At 41.6% G+C, this 16,315-nt stretch overlaps 1 protein-coding gene across 1 annotated transcript in view; it reads right to left on the bottom strand.

The window, feature by feature from the left end:
- Positions 1-1,663: 1,663 nt before the first annotated feature.
- Positions 1,664-16,315, bottom strand: part of DEG2 (DEGP protease 2) — a 41,134-nt gene continuing 26,482 nt past the window's right edge. The window contains exons 10-21 of the mRNA XM_078590389.1: positions 16,131-16,189; positions 12,687-12,786; positions 8,264-8,343; positions 6,176-6,232; positions 5,248-5,351; positions 4,507-4,594; positions 4,291-4,376; positions 4,153-4,177; positions 4,003-4,074; positions 3,633-3,683; positions 3,487-3,547; positions 1,664-2,291 (exon numbers count right to left, since the gene is read on the bottom strand). Coding sequence (XP_078446515.1) covers positions 2,047-2,291; positions 3,487-3,547; positions 3,633-3,683; positions 4,003-4,074; positions 4,153-4,177; positions 4,291-4,376; positions 4,507-4,594; positions 5,248-5,351; positions 6,176-6,232; positions 8,264-8,343; positions 12,687-12,786; positions 16,131-16,189 — 1,028 coding nt within the window. The 3' untranslated portion in view covers positions 1,664-2,046. The remainder of the gene's footprint in view (positions 2,292-3,486; positions 3,548-3,632; positions 3,684-4,002; positions 4,075-4,152; positions 4,178-4,290; positions 4,377-4,506; positions 4,595-5,247; positions 5,352-6,175; positions 6,233-8,263; positions 8,344-12,686; positions 12,787-16,130; positions 16,190-16,315) is intronic.

Raw genomic sequence — 16,315 nt, forward strand, 5'->3', positions numbered from 1 at the left:
AGCGCTTTCTCTTCACGAATCTTGATATAACATCATTTTTTAAATCTTTCAATCGAAGAACTGATCCAAATGATATATTAAATGAGAAAATTGACGAAAATGTGTCTGACAAGTCAATCACACATCTCACATCACGTTACGTAAAAACTTGTTATTAAGATCATTTGAATCACCAATATTATTTATTCAATGTTAGTGTTCCTCAATTCAGTACAACTATGTCACAGCTTGTACGGATTTTATTAATTTTGAGAATTTTGTGAATTTTTTGACTCTGATGAGAAAATTTTATTCACTTTGCGCGAATTTTGTTCTGTTTGTGTGAATTGTTCTAGTTGTGTGAATTGTTCTAATTGTGCAAATTTTTATAATTTTCGCACAAAAAAAGGAACAGAACAACAAACAGACCCCTGTGCGGTTCATTTATGCGAATTTTTTGTTCGATTAAAACGAACAGAACAGAACGACCATGTCTAGTGATTGAATGGGATGATAAAGTTTATTTTATCTGTCGATACCGGATATCGATATCCGGATACCAATTCCGATATCCGGGTATCGAAATCCAATATCCAGATATCGAAATCTGATATCCAGTATCTGATAACCGTTTCGTCCTTAACCCCCCCCCCCCATATCAGTCATCGATATCCGTCTAGACCTAAAGGACGGATATCGACGGATATCCGATATCCAATATCAGACACTGTCCCAATTTTTTCCCGGATATGTGATATTGGTTTTCTAATATCGGAAGTCGGACGGATATCAATTGGACAATCACTAATTAAGAAACCGATTAATGTTTATTGTTTTTGAGAAAAATACCCCAAATATGTAAGGCCTTGAAAATTAGAGTTTGGTGCCTTGAAATATGGAAAATAATACGACATGAACACGAAATAGAGGTCCTATAATGTTGAAATAAAGGGGCACCCAATAAACCAATTAATACTGATTTTTTTGGGAAAGATATTTAAAAACGTGGGGCCATGGAAATTGGAGTTTCCACCTAAAAGATACTTCTTTTAATTTGGAGAAAGGGGTGCCATTGAATGTTGAAAATTTGGAGAAAACATACCCAAAAATGCGGGTCTTGGAATTTATAGCTTCTTTTCCTAGAGATTGATGAAAAACAATACGGGTACATGTAAAATAAATATGTGCTCCTTTTAGGCAGAAAAAAAGGACATCAAAAAACCAATGTATGGTTAAAATTTAGAGAAGAATCTCAAAAAAAATCATGCAACGGAAATTGGAGCTCACTGCCCCCAGATTAATGGAAAACAATACACACATAGGAAAGATAACAATAAAGGCGCATCATGAGACTAGTAAATGTTGAATTTTTTGAGAAAAGAGCCAAAAAATCCGAGGTCTTGGACATTTAACCTTGTCCCCTTCAGATTTACGAAATACAATACAAGGACAGATATATATATGTAAGAGAAAGGCATGATTCTTTAAGCTGGAAGAAAATGACACTATGAAACCAATAAATGTTGAAAATGTAAGAAGCAATTACCCAAAAAATGCAAGGTCTGGGTAATTGGAGTTCCTTGCCTTGAGTTGGATAGAAAAATATAAGAAAGACGTGCTCTTTAACATTGGCAAGAAACCAATAAATGTGGAAATTTTAATAGAATTACTAAAACAAATGAAAGGTCTCAGAAATTGGAGCTTCATGCCTTGAGATTGATTAAAAACAATAGGACACATAAAAGAGAGATGATCTTTTCTGTCGGCCAGAAACCAATAAATGTTAAAAATTTAAGAAAATTACTAAAAAAAATCTGAGAGAACTTGGAAATTCTAGCTCGTTGCTCTGATATAGATGGAAAATCTGCAGAGGCTTACTTGATTCTTCGACCCACTCAATTTTCTGTGAAAATTTGGGCAGAAGAAAATATGGGTCTTGAGGAACTGCTCTCCAGCATCAATTGGCAATGCAGCAATGATCTTGGGCATTTAATTACGGTCCAGAAACTGCAATTGGCACCTCTGCTAGTTATTGAACTGATGGGTGAATAGAAATTAGGGTTTTGCTCATGCCCAAAGGAGGCCGTCAAAGCCGATCTCTAGACTTGAAACGGGTACATCCCCAATTTCAGCTTCCGTCGGTAGTTCCTTGTCGTCGATGTCAACATATGGTTCCAGAAAATCTGCTGATCTCTCGGACGGAATGCCATAGTCTTTCAGTATGCAGGAAGACGAGTTGGCTGCTGCCTCCCTCTCAAGAACCACTAGGAAATTGTCCTCGAATTCGAATATTAAGTACTTCTCCTTGCACGCTGCACGAAGAACCAGAGGAAGATGAATTCCTAAACCAAAATAAAGGAAAGCGAAATAACACAGAGGAGTGAGGGAGAGAGGGGGAGAAAAAAAGAGAGGAATAGGGAGGGCCTGAAGAGAGAGAGTCCCAGATAGAGAAATAGTCTCAGAGAGAGAGAGACTCAGGGAGAGAGAAAGTGGAAAGCATAGAGAGAGAAAGAGAGACACAAAAAGAGAACGAGGGACAGAAAGAGAAAGAGACATACAGACAGAATAAGAGACATAGAGAGAAAGAGGGACACAGAGAAAGAGAGACACAGAAGAGGGACAGAAAAAGAGAGAGAGAGAGAGGATTAGAAAATTGCAAATGCAATGAAACAAGGTGATGAATCCATGAGCTACAAGCAGACTGAAGAAAATCATTATACAAATCAAATATAGGAGCCCGGAATAAAGGATAAATTTGTCAACTTCCCCAAAACTAGTCTCCTGGCCTATGAAGCTATTAATATTTAGGCTTTGACTAAAGGTGAAGACCAATGAAATAAATTAAAGGGAAAAAAGGAAGTTAAAGAAAGCACCAGATTGGGGATAAACTCCTATTTGTGAAGAATTTATATTCCCAAGAAAACCATCAGCGAGTCCTACTCATTAATGCCTCATTTTTTTAGCACCTTTACAGAGAACTTCATGAGAGCGTTATTCAACACCAGTTAGACCACTAGTTGGAAATATTATTCCCATTCAGGGTTTAACATTTGAAGAAGATGAAGAATGAAAAGAAGAAGAATATAAATAAGAAATAAATGAAGAAAAAAAGAGAAGAAAGCAACGAAGAAACAAGGTAAAGAAGAAGAAAAAGAAAAGGAAAAAAAATGAAATAAAGAAGAAAAAACAAATAAGAAGGAAAAAAAGAAGAAAAAGAAAAGGTAAATCACCGAAACAAAAGGAAAGTCAACAAGAGCACAAGTTTAAGGATAAACTACGATAGGCCCACTTTCAATGAGGAAGTCACCTTTAAAGGAAGAGTAACAGAAAGTTTCTAGATATTATTCACTCCTTTGACCTCATTTTCAGATATCTCAGAGAATAAGTACACAGAAAACTTAATTCACCCGATCATGTTCCAGACCTCAAAGTTACTACGCTTAGGTATTGGCTTCTAAATAAAGTAAACAGGAGCATCAGATGATGGGTAAAGTAATAGTTGCTCACTGTCAAGAAGGTGGCCTAGATGTCTAATATTCTTAATGCGGGTTCCATTGAACTTTAGAACCTGAAATGCAAAAATGTCGTAAGATCAGACCCCTAGATTCAATGAAGATTATAAAGAAAAAAAGCCTTAAAACAATCATAACTACCTGCTGATTTCCCATGTCCTCGTAGCCGATGTTAACTTCATTAGCTAGCACCTGAGAGATATATACAACGGCATTAGAAAACAATGCTCCATACATAAAAATCATAAACGCAGGAATTTTACTTCTAAAAAAAATATATCAGAAATATAACTTAAAAATGAAGGCAAAAGGGTAACAACTAGTCAGAGGCAGCAACATGGGTCTAAAACAATTTTCTTCGACGGAGGCATTATTCTTATTCCGTTACAATGATCATTAGAACAACAGTTTAACTCATTTGGTTAATAAATTCGTGTTGCAATATTAAGGGCATTTCAAAAAATAGTCGCATAAATTTCGCTTAAAAAATAAAAAGATGAGCATCGTTCACCTGAGATAGAATGACAATTTCCTCTCCCTCAAATTTCGCCAGAGAATATCTCGCTTTGGCCAAAAGTTTCAACTGAAAACGTTACAAAAAAAATAACTGAGTTTATTTTCCTTCATCAGAAGGCTGAAGGTCAAGAAAGGAATAACTTACACCAATGGAATCTTCGCACTCCTCGCTGACACATGAAATCAATAGCCAATTAACTTAGTTTCCCAAGTAAAAATGCAGCCTAGGGTTGATATTTAAGCAAGTGGATCTTCATAAATAAGAAAAAAGGTAACAGCTTACTCGATCAACGGTTCTGAAAGAGGGGTGAAGACTAGCCCAGCAACGATCAGATATGAAGGTTGGCCCCCTTCAATGTGATAGGGGACCTGGCAAGGAGTACACAGACATCATAATGAAGGTTCAGAAGATAACGGGATAAAATTATTTGAATTTGTAAGGCTTTATTGAGTTTTTTTTTTATAATTTTTCTTGTGCCTTGAGAGATTTGGTGCTCACCAAAAGCACGCGAGGCTTTAGAGTTGTTTGCACATTCATGTGAACCCCATCTCTGATGATACCCAGCTCTGCCATATCTCCAGCAAACCTGAAGATAAAGAACCAAAAAACAGATTTCTCAGAAAATAGACAAAATCATAAACAGTTGATTATCTCAAAGCATGGATGAAGCGCCCCATGGATCATGTCACGCCTTATCAAAATATGCATAAAGAACCATGAAGAACCCTATTAGTTTATAATCCATAAAAATTCAAGCCAAAATCTCTTAGCCCTAAATCTCAAACGGCCTTAGAAACCCAAAACCAAAAAAGACCAAGTACTCAACTAAAACATAGGGTCTAAAACTCGAGTATTTTTTAAGCAAAAAAAAGTTATTAGAAGTAACCTCTGCGTGGTAGAAACAAATTAAAATCAGGAGGAAAGAAAGGTGAACAAATTATATTGTTTATTCAAGGCATGGAAGAATAGCCCCATGACCTATGCCATGGCTTTTGAATATGATCATGTAAAGAATTGGGAGCCCTAAACACAAACCCATAAAATTAAGTACTCCACAAAAACCTAAAGGTTTAATTTAGTCAAGAGAATCACCCAGACTCAAACCCAAAAAAGAAAAACTAACTTGCTCGTTGAAATCTCTCCTCCGTAATTTTAGGGAGAAAAACGAACTAGAGGTAATACTTTGTAGGGTAGAATACACATTAAAAGATGGGAGATGGGAATAGAGAGAATTAGTACTTCTGGCTTATAAGATAACGGAAAGCGATACGCTCTGCAGACCGAAATGGTACAGTTCCTTCTGACCCTATTTGTACACCGTCGAAGCTCACTATCACATCCCCCTGAAATGAAAAAGATAAAAACTCCTTTTTTTGGAAAGATAACTAATAGATGGATGGCATATTAATCACTATCACAGTCGTTAGTAATGATAAAAAATGGTCATTGTTAGCCTACAGTGATGGATCATTATTAGTGTCTTTATTAAGCCATATGTGGACTCCTCTTAAATGACTAATAGAATTTGAACACAAGGTCCATTAGTCCCAAGATATGAGGGACACTATGATTTCACATTTCATCGAAGAGTAATTGTAAATGTTTTGTTCTATTCAGGCACATGCCAACTGTGCCAAAAACTAAGCTAAGGCAAGAGCGCTACTTTTCACCTTTAAGCAGGATGTTGTTCTTCAACACTCCCCCACAACACCTGCTTCTGGCCTATTTATGGCCAAGGCGTGTAATGTGTTGCTTCCATGATTTGAACCTGGAACCTGGCTCTGATACCATGTTAGAATCAACTGCTTACCAACTGTGCTAAAAGCTATAGCTAATATTATGGGTGTTACTTATCATCTTTAAGCAGGATGTTCTTCATCGACAGTTCTCCTGATAAATCCTAATCACCTCCGCAGGTTAAGACCATCAGAACACTTAAGTGAACTACTCAATGTTCTAGAAACTAAATTATTTCAAGGAATAAACCCCTAAGCAGTTTGGATTGGAAATATCATATGAATCCCTAGTCGACTTTCTTTATGTGACTTATATCCTTTTAATCATCAAATCAGACAAAGAAATGGGAAGGCCCCCCTTTATGTCCAGAAGTTAATTAAAAAAGAAGAAATCAAGACAACATGTAAGTGATTACTACTGAGGTCAATACCTCTTTCAAAACTTTATTTGCAGGAGATGTAGGTTCAACTTTGCGAACAAGGACACCCTGCAGACCAAGAAAAACAAAAAAAATTACATAAGTAACAAAATGGGAGAACATGTAAGTTTCACATTAGGAGTTACTTGGAAAGAGATAAAAGTATTTCCACATTATAAAAATTAGACTATTTGGTAGTTGAGTTCTTTTGTGTTTTTCATATCATGCTGGATTAACACTTTGACATGTTCCCTTTTCAAGAAAATTCGAGAGTGAACCACGAAGAGGAGAGCCACGTCAGCACATGATGAGTGAAGAAAGAAGCATGGGATCCTATAAATATAGGTCAGCCGAAAGACCAATGCGAGTTTTTTTCTAAGCTTCATTGTTTCCCTTTTGGGCAACACAGGCAGAGGCTGGAGTGCAGGAAAGGCCTGCGGCCAGGATAAGGATCTTCAGATCCTTCACGTATCTTTTCTTCTTCTTCTCTTTCTTGACTCTTGTCTCTTCTATTCAGTTAACCTCTCTCATTCTATGTCCTAGTTCAAGAGCTCTACTGGATTTGGTATTGAATTTCTTGCAATAAAGTTCTATAAGACAGGACTGACCTATCTGATACCAAAATGCTATCAATTTGGGTTATTTTTAGGGCATGCAGAGAATCTTCTCAAATACCAAATCCAGTAGAGCAACATTCAGGAGGTAAACAAGATGAGAATAGTACAAATTACTCAATTCGGTTGCTATTTGAGTAGAGGGAACTGGCAGAAAATTGGCAGCAGATAGATTTGAGTCGTGGCCACAATGTAACCCAGCAGAAGATCAAGAATGATCGATTGCACAGATCTAGCATGCGCAACGTCAGGGTCAATGATGATGGAGTCGCACGAGCAGCAGCATATCCAGTGCGAACAGCAGTGACACCCGCACGAAAAGCAGCCGAACTGGCATGAGCGGTGGCAAAGCAAGCAGTAGTAGTGGCCAAACCAGTGTGAGCAGCAACAAAGAGGGTGTGAACGACAATAGAGACTGCAGTGGATCTGGTGAAAGAGAAGCCGGAGTGTTGATGACTGATCAGAGGTTAAATCTCGAGCATGACTACAACATTTGGCCCATCTGATACCATGAATCACTCAAGAATTGAGGGGGATTCTACAGGCCCAAGGAAAGGAAAGAAGAAGAGGCTTAACCCTCATACGCTTCACCAGGGTTTATTACATGGTATTTTTTAGAGGAAAGAGAATCCAAATTGGGCCCATCTTAATGGGTCATTACAAAGAGACGTGCAAATTACAAGAGAAAAAGGAAGAAGTTCTTCTTTTTACCAGACCCTTGGAACTTTCTTTTATTTCTCCGTACTTCCTCATTCCGATTTTTTCTTGGTATATCGTGTTTTTGAGGGGACTTTAGTTGTAATAAACTATTAATTAATGTTCATCATCTCCAACTATGTCGAGTTAAACAGCAGAAACTATTTGAGAAGATAAATTCAGGTTATTTTTCCAATACTTAGCGTCAGACTACAGGGCTAGTGGGGTGTGTTACATAAAATCGTATCCCTGTATTCGCCTCTTTAAGGTAGGTATAGTGAAGTTCAATGTAAGCAATTCTAGGTCTATTTTCAAGCTCCCAAGGCAACGGGGCTCCTCCCATCGTCCTGCATCTTCTCACCGATCATCCAAAAGTCAACATTTTGGATGACAAGAATAATATGCAGTAGCTCAATCAGATATAATAAAGAGAGATTGAATATCAAATGAAAAATGAAAAAAGTACCCTTTATGTCATTTATTTATGGAAAAGAGAAACCACAGAGAGAGAGAGAGAGAGAATTTGCGAATTCCTGCTTCCTTGATGGCAGGGAAGCGAGGATCATAAGTTTTAATGGCACTCCCATTACCACGAGCAAAAGATCCAAAAACTGCTAAAGCTACAGATATCAGCTTCTATATGAATTTCAGGGCTTCAACGACATGTGTGATTTAAAGTCACTCAATAATGTAGAAAATATACCACATCTATCTTAAGGCAAGTACCAGTAAGAAATCAATACATCAAAAGGTCTGGTTCTTCTAATGAGTTTTACATCAAGCATCATACCTCATTTGATTGCACTTTTAAGCATGCACGCAAAGCTGGATTCTCCAACTTCTGAAGTAGGACGCCAAGGCAAGGAAATCCTACAAACAGACAAAAAATAAATATTGGAATCAACCGTTTTATTGGATATTGTTTTTCATGAGATAAAAGATAGACAATGAATAGCTAGGCTCCTATGCCACAGTCCAAAAAAATGTGGCGTAAAGGTGATAATTAGATTAATCGTACTCCAAATTGGTGTCCAAGAGAAACTAAAAAACAAAAGTTAACCAAAAATATATTTTCTGTTCTCTCAGAATTACAGAGCTAGATCACCTCAATAAAGATGTGTTGCTAGCCCAACTGAAAGTATTGGCCAACCTGAATTTTGAAACACTTTCCAGGAAGAAAGTATTCTGATGTTGAGGAAAGTTTCTTGAGATGACTTGGAAGAATGCATATCAGTGAGACAGTTTAATTTTATAATGTGAACGAATTATTTAAATGTGTCAGCAGAAGAATAATCGAACTTACCTTTATGTTTTAATTTACCGTTTTTTTGTTTATCTGTAAATGTGGGCCCCATATTTAAGAGGCCCATTAACTCACCAATCCGCTAGCACATTTATAAGTGGGCCTGGCCCATTTACTTGTAAGTCTCTGGTTTTTAAACCAGAGAAACCCTAGGAATGTAACAACGAAGTCTTCTTTCTTTCTTGCTTCCTTCTGTCGTTCTGATTGGCGGCAAGGTCAAATGCCGACCAGCCATGGAGCAAGCTGACAAAATGTATACTTCTTTCATGGCCCAAGTGATGCAACCAGATAATAACATTCATGAGATAAGACTACAGACATGATTTAAACAATGTCATGCTGTAGTTTCCGCATTTTAATGCCTTACTAATCACAACGAAGGGCTGGTTTTATACCAACTATAATGGAAGGGCACAAGTAAAAAGGGAAAGGTCAGATATGGGCCTGTTACAGAATAGCCCAATATCAGTAAGAAGATAATAACACAGTTAACACTGATAAGATAATAGATGATTCAGAGGAAGTACAGTCCCGTGGATCGGTACCTGTACATTTCATAGGGAGCATCTCCTGTCCCAACTTGCCCTTCGCATAGGGAGCATCTCCTGTACTAACTTGGCCTTCACATAGGGAGCATCTCCTGTACTCAGCAATATCCGCCATCTCTCCTGCTTCATTACTCTTTCCCATATCTTTCTGAATTGGCCCCAAAACTACATTGTCTTCCTCATCTGTGCCCTACATGTATTTATAGACTACTGACCTAAGGGAGGAAGATGGAAATGCCCCCGGGGGTCGGGAATCATATCAACCCTCAAGCCAGACGTGGATATCGTCCATGCAAAGCTTGGCTATCAGTTTGTAGAAAGTTTTCATGAGAAATGCTTTGGTGAAGATATCAGCAATCTGATCAGAAGACTCAACAAACAAGAGAAATTACACCTGCATCCATTTTCTCCATGATAAATGCCGATTAATCTTGATGTACTTGTCCTATTGTGCTTAGCAAGGTTACTTAAAATCTGCCAAATCACAAAAGAGGCAACTGTTTAAGGCCTAAGTGAATCTTTTTTAACTTTCACAACATACCCCATTTGTGGTTGGACTAAAACCCTGGAGGGACACTCATGCAATTCTCTGAGAAGAAAGGCATTTTTCTTGTCTTACTGTTAAATATCTCACTCCAAGCTGACTGCAAGAGTAACTAGAACATCTTTGTCACTGGACTAAAGGTATCAAAGTATTCCAGCTAGAATACTTTTCTATTAGTGGCCCACTCGAATGAACTCTTTTTTCTATTTCCCCCTTAGTGAGTCTGGGCCAGCCCGAACTCTTCATGATGAGCCCAGCCAGATAACGGAGCAGCTTCGGCAGAAGTGGAGCTGGCCTTCTCCACACCATATGATTGTGTAAATCCTTCGGCAATCAACCAAGCTTTATACCGATCCATGGTGCTATCGGTATTGTCTTGGGCATATATACCTTTTTGCACCAAATGGCTTTCTTCCCGGACGGTAGGGGAACTTAGTCCCACATACAATTATTTTCAAGTGCAAGCCTCTCCACATCCATTGCTCGATGCCATTTGACAGATTCAGCATTTATCTGGGGAACCTGGATTGAGTAAGTGCGGGAGCAAAATACTTGATCAGGCTTGTTCAACCTATCACAGGACACAATGGAAAATGGGATATAAAGGCTTATTGGTGCAACTTCTGGTGCTTTAGAGAAGAGGAATGGGCCAGTAAACTTATTCATCAGTTAGCTAAGCACCTTCACCAGGATTGTCTTCGGGCCCAACTCCAGAGGGCACTGAATCAGGATACCCAGGTATCTTTATAAGATTTTTACTCGATGGCCACAACTGGGGACATTGCGAGCGGAGAGATTAGTTCATTCCCAAACAAACAGACTGATCTGGTACTGGTACTGGTGGTGGTACCGGCAGACCGACTGTATCCATCAGTGGCAACGTGTCTTTATAAGATCTTCACTTGATGGCCGCAACTGGGGACATTGCGAGAGGAGAGATTAGTTCATTTCCCAAACAAACAGACTGATCTGGTACTGGTACTGGCAGACCGACTGTATCCATCAGCGGCAATGTGTCATCAGGAGACTCAACATGGCAAGCAAAAGCATCTACAGATGTTTAAAAAGCAACCACCACCATAGAAAGATTTCAATACACAAAAGGTCACACTTACAGAGATGAAAAAAATTCCTAGGAGGGGATGATAAGATTTATAACCCTTCTTAGTGGAAAAATAGACCACAAAAATGCACTTGACCAATCTAGGATCCAATTTTCCTCCCCGCCCAGGAGGAGAGTGATCGTGGAGGTATGTAATGCAGCCAAACATCCACATTGGAGGTCAGTTCTCTAATTCACGTAAGGGAAATTGATTTGTAAGATGAATGCTGGTTAGGATAAACACGGCCAATGGGATGTTGGAACCTGTTTGTCCAACAAAAAGTCCTGGAGGTGGATACAACATTGGAAATCCACCATTCTGATACCTCATTCTGTTGTGGTGTTCCACAAATGAGGATTCATGAGGAATCCCTCCGAACAAAAAAAAAGCTGGAGATGTGCACATTGAAACAATCCCAAGCATTTTCAGATTGGAACCGACTGAATCTGAATCGTTTCATAGAAATGACTGTCCCTATTGCCTCAGATTTAGTTTTCAGCTAGTACATCCAAGAATATCTTGTGCATTCATGAAAGAATATGATGAACTATTTGCCCAGTCAAACATGACACAAGGGAAGATCCCCAAAGGTCGCTTTGTACTCAATAAAATGGGCATTGGGTTGGCTCACTAACATTATTGAATGGAGATTTTTTGTACTTGGCCAATTGCCAGACCTCATTTGTGCTTTCATTTTTCTCATTGTTTGCTTGTTCTCATCACCAGAGCACACTGATCGATAAAGGTTTCTTTCCCTGCATTTGACTTTCTCTGGAGTAGATGGCAGTGAATGAAGTGTCGTCGATTACATTGGCTTCTCCGCAGAGTGTATCTCTGCCTGGACATTCGTAACCGTCTCCATTGGTGTCCCCAAGATAGCAGAATCTCAAGAATAGCATGGCAACGAGAATTCAGAGTTTTCTTTGAGGAGGGGGGCACGAACCGAGGGTTGCAGTGCTCCACAAGTTGCACAAGATGTAAGGCACAAGACAAGAGCTGCAAGATAAGTAGCAAGGGATGCTGCAGGGGAGACAAACCATGTCGCAAGACTTGGCACTGGACAAGTCTCAGTAGAAGAATGCCACAAGACTTGTGGCAGGATGAGAAGCAAAAGCTGCACAATGTGCTGCAGGGGTTTCAAGACGATCTGTGAAAGAAGAAAATGCAAAATAACTCACAAAAAGAACAGTAGACAAGTATAGACATTGCAAGACTGGGTGCAGGCAAGTCGCAGAAGAAGAATGCTGCAAGACTCGTGGTGGGACAAGCCGAGAGAACTGCAAGGCACATCACTGGAACTGCCAAACAAAAAGCAGGAGAGGAACACCAAAGCTACCCAAATTCCATCACTGGTTAACACTTGAGCTCTGTAAACACCACAAGGGCTGGTGAACGCCATTGAGCTATGATACCATAGCCCACAAGGATTTCCAGACTGCAATGCCTCACTAATCACGATGAAAAAGTTGGTTAAAGTGCCAGATACAGAGGAAGTAAAATGGAGAGTTTAAAGACGAAAAAGCCCGGTATTAACCTGTTAGCGAATAGCCCACTATCAGTTAGAAGATAATAACAAAACCAACAATGTCAAGTAAAAACAACACATTATATGGACGGTAGTCTTCGCACATGTATTAAATCAAGCCTGGCTATAATTTGGGATCCTACTGACATTCAAAGACAGATTATTCAGGTAATTGAAAACTGATACTCACCAGTATACCTTCCACTTTTTTCATAGTCATTCATGAAATGAGAAACAACAGTCGTGGGAATCACATAACCAATATTTTCAGCTTCATCAGATCTCAGCACCTAAATAGGAAATGATGATTAGAATTATCAACCTAACGCTCTAAAGCAAGGCCATCTGAATTAACAAAAACTTGGCAAAATGAAAGACACAACATTGTGTGAAATCTGAAATAAACATGCTCAAGAGTACGTTTCATGTTTTTGAAAAGGATTTAATTCGATCAGCCCAACCGTGGGGAGCACTCGGCGCCATCTCACATCCGTGGTGTCATCGACCCGCTGCATCCATCCGCAGACCGCAACATATTCGGCCATCGATACGCCTTGAAGAATTAGGGTGTTTGTATCTAGTCTTTGTAATTCTACCTTCTCTAGTGTCGGAACTTTCTGCCAATAGGCCTTCTCGGACCTCCTCTAACCCTGGAGATTCCCCAAACATGTCCCCCACTAAGCACTTTTGGAGTGAACTAGCACATGTATCCACCCCCTTTGCAACTAGGTGGGTCGTTTGTTGGTCCTGTCTCCCGGCCTGTTGGCCTCTCTGCTAATGTCTTTTAGTGCTTTCTCCAGCCCCTCGACGACAATTGGCTTGGCGATGTCCTGCCCCTCTGCATCTGCGGCAGATCACTGGCTCTCTACATTCTCTTGCTTGGTGTCCCATCGCTAAACATCTGAAGCACCTGTTCTCCTCGCTGGCCGGCCATCGAGATGTCATTGTGTTTTGGGATTGTGGCTTTTTAACGCGACGATACCTCACCGTCACCCATCCTTCTTCGTCGTATTCCGCTCCATGTGCTACTCCATTCCCTCAAACTAAGACTTCTTCGCATAGGCTTGATTCTAGTGTTCAGACCCCATTATCTCACGTGTGTGGGGACTGCTTCTGCCTGCCTGCAAAATAATTGTCTCTTTCTGTGAACTTGACTCCAGGGTTCCCCCCCATGTTCCGAGCATAGTTTGCATGTCTGGTGACCCCACGCTCTCCGGCTCTGATCCAGCACCGTTACCTTCCCTGCATGGTGTAGTCTTCTCCAATCTCCTCCTGATCATCTTCATGGCCCCTCCATGCACGAGCATGAAGCCCTCCAGTGGTTGCACATGCTTGAGTCTCTTCTCTCTGTCAACCATTGTTCTCTGCACGTCTGCCCAGTGCGCCGTCCAGCGTGGATGGAGGATCTGAGGTTGGGGATCTCACGCCATCTCCTCAGGCCCTCATGCTGAGACACATCCCAGCGGATAACCTCTTCGCGTCGGGAATTCTCCATGAAGAAACCTTCTCGCTGGAGGCCCCTGCCGAAGACATCCCTCAGTGATCGCAACTCCACATCAGGAATTCTCCATGCCGGGGGATGCTGCCCGCAGCTCATCCCCCTCCCACCATCCCTTTCACCCAGCGGCCAACGTCTGGGTGATCGCTGTGCCTGTGGACTCTGGCCCGCTGCCCCTCTCCCACCACTTTGTCTTCCTCCTGATCGGCCGCAACCCTTTTGCCGTGGCGGCCGACGTCGTGTCAGTCGTCACGCCTGAGGAATTTGCTCCGTCACTGCTCTGTCATCCTTTCGCTTTCCTCCCGACCGGCCGCTATCCTATCATGACAGCGGCCAACCCTGGGACGTTTGCCGCCCCAGATCATTTCATTCCTCCACCGCTCTATCTTTCCCATCTTCACGTCTATCAAGTGCTAGGGTTTGCGCAATGGCCAAGCAACCAGCAGAGAAGGTGGAGACTTGGCAGAGAGTCGGAGCCCCGTGCCCTTGGCGGAGTGTCGTAGCGGTGGACCTTCGTCGCGTTCTCGTCTGTACTCAAAAGCGTCGGAGCGCCGGGACGCCGACGACGTCGGAACATCGGAGCGATGTTGGAACGTCGGAGCGATGTCGGAACAGTGGAGCCCTCGTTGGAGACTTGCCAGAGCCTGTGCGCCAGAGTCTCCTCGCCGGAGTCTTGCCGTTCTCCCTTGTCTTCGTCCTCGCCGTTCTCCCTTCTCCCTCGCCCTTGCCGTTCTCCCTCGTCGTTCTCCGATCAGGGATCAAAATCCCCAAATCTAAGGATCGCCTATCAGGGATCAGGGATCAGGGATCGCCGTCCTCCCTCGCCGTTCTCCGATCAGGGATCAGGGATCTCCGATCAGGGATCGTCGCGCTCCCTCACCGTTTGTCGTTCTTCCTGCCGTTCGCCGTTCTCGATACATTAATGGTGTTGCTCTGGAGTTTGGGTGCCAGGATCTTTAGATATGCATCTTTCACATAGAAAGATGACCCCCGCCATACCCGACCATCTTGACCATCATTCGATGGGCTGAGAGGTAGAAGGGTCTCTTGCATCCCCAACAACTCCTTGAACCGTAGGTCTGATAGTGCCCCTTTCAAAATAGGGACCCAAACCCCATCCCAGTATTCTCCGACCGTGGCGTTTGGGTTCCTCGCTAGAGCAAAAAGGTGTGGAAATTTCAATTTCATGGCACCTTGCCTGGACCAGTTACCAATGTGGTCGTCATGTATATGTAATGTATACATATTTTCTAATAGCATCTGGTTTACCACCATTTTGGGTGGTCTTTCTTTTTGTCTTCAAAAAATAATAATAATTATTCGCATTGGCTAGGAGTTCACAAGCCTCGGTGAGAGACTGTTGGGACGGCACATGGAATCCAATCTTGCAGGATGCACTGTCTGAACAGAGATTGGAAGATCTCCGGAACGTGCTACAGACCATAGTGGATCTACGGCCGGTCAATGGGATAAGGGACAGCTGTTTATGGAGGGGAGCCCAGTGGTCAGTCCGCGGTGTGCATAAGAAGATCTGGGAGAGTACGACAGAAGATGCAGACGTTATCCACATGAGTATATGTCTTTGGAAGCAGAAGGTGACGTTGAAAGTGCAAATTTTTGGTTGGCTGCTTGTTAGACGTAGAGTTATGACACGTACTCTCCGAACCCACATGATCCCGGACACGCCAATCGTGTGTCGCATGTGCGGCCTTGGAGGGGAAGACTGTTCTCACCTGTTTTTTGAGTGTCCTTTTGTGCAGGCCATTTGGAGAGCACAGCAGCTGAGAAGAGTGGACGTGACGTCAGATGACGTGTGCTGGAAGTCCCTCATGAGGGGGCGGGTGGCGGACGGTCGAGCCGGAGAAGGGTCCTAGCGGTGCTTTGGATGTTGTGGCTTCACCGCAATGAGGTGATATTTAAGGGAAAGGCTGCACCGTTGGAATCGGAGCAACATGATGTAGGAAAATGTATATCCTACTGGTTCAGTATGACATAAAGGAGGGTAAATGGGTCCGGCAGGCCGGGCATGTACTATGTCATGATCAATAGCAATTTTGGGGTTGACACCAAGTTCGGTTGGGCTTCCCTCTTTCAATTTCAAAAAAAAAAACCGTGCTGACTAATGAATTGAAATACCTGAAATGCCACGCCAATACATTCTCCCTGGTCATTAAACGCAGGACCGCCACTATTTCCTGAAATAACATAAAACTTCTATTACACCAGGGAAAACAAGAATTAAAGAGGCACTAATAAGTAAATATAACATTAAAAATCATTGAAAAGTATGAACAACTTTCCGAGAAGTTTCAACAGTAGCA

Source organism: Wolffia australiana, chromosome 19 (genome assembly GCF_029677425.1).
Source record: "Wolffia australiana isolate 7733 chromosome 19, ASM2967742v1".
Classification (NCBI taxonomy): Eukaryota; Viridiplantae; Streptophyta; class Magnoliopsida; order Alismatales; family Araceae; genus Wolffia; species Wolffia australiana.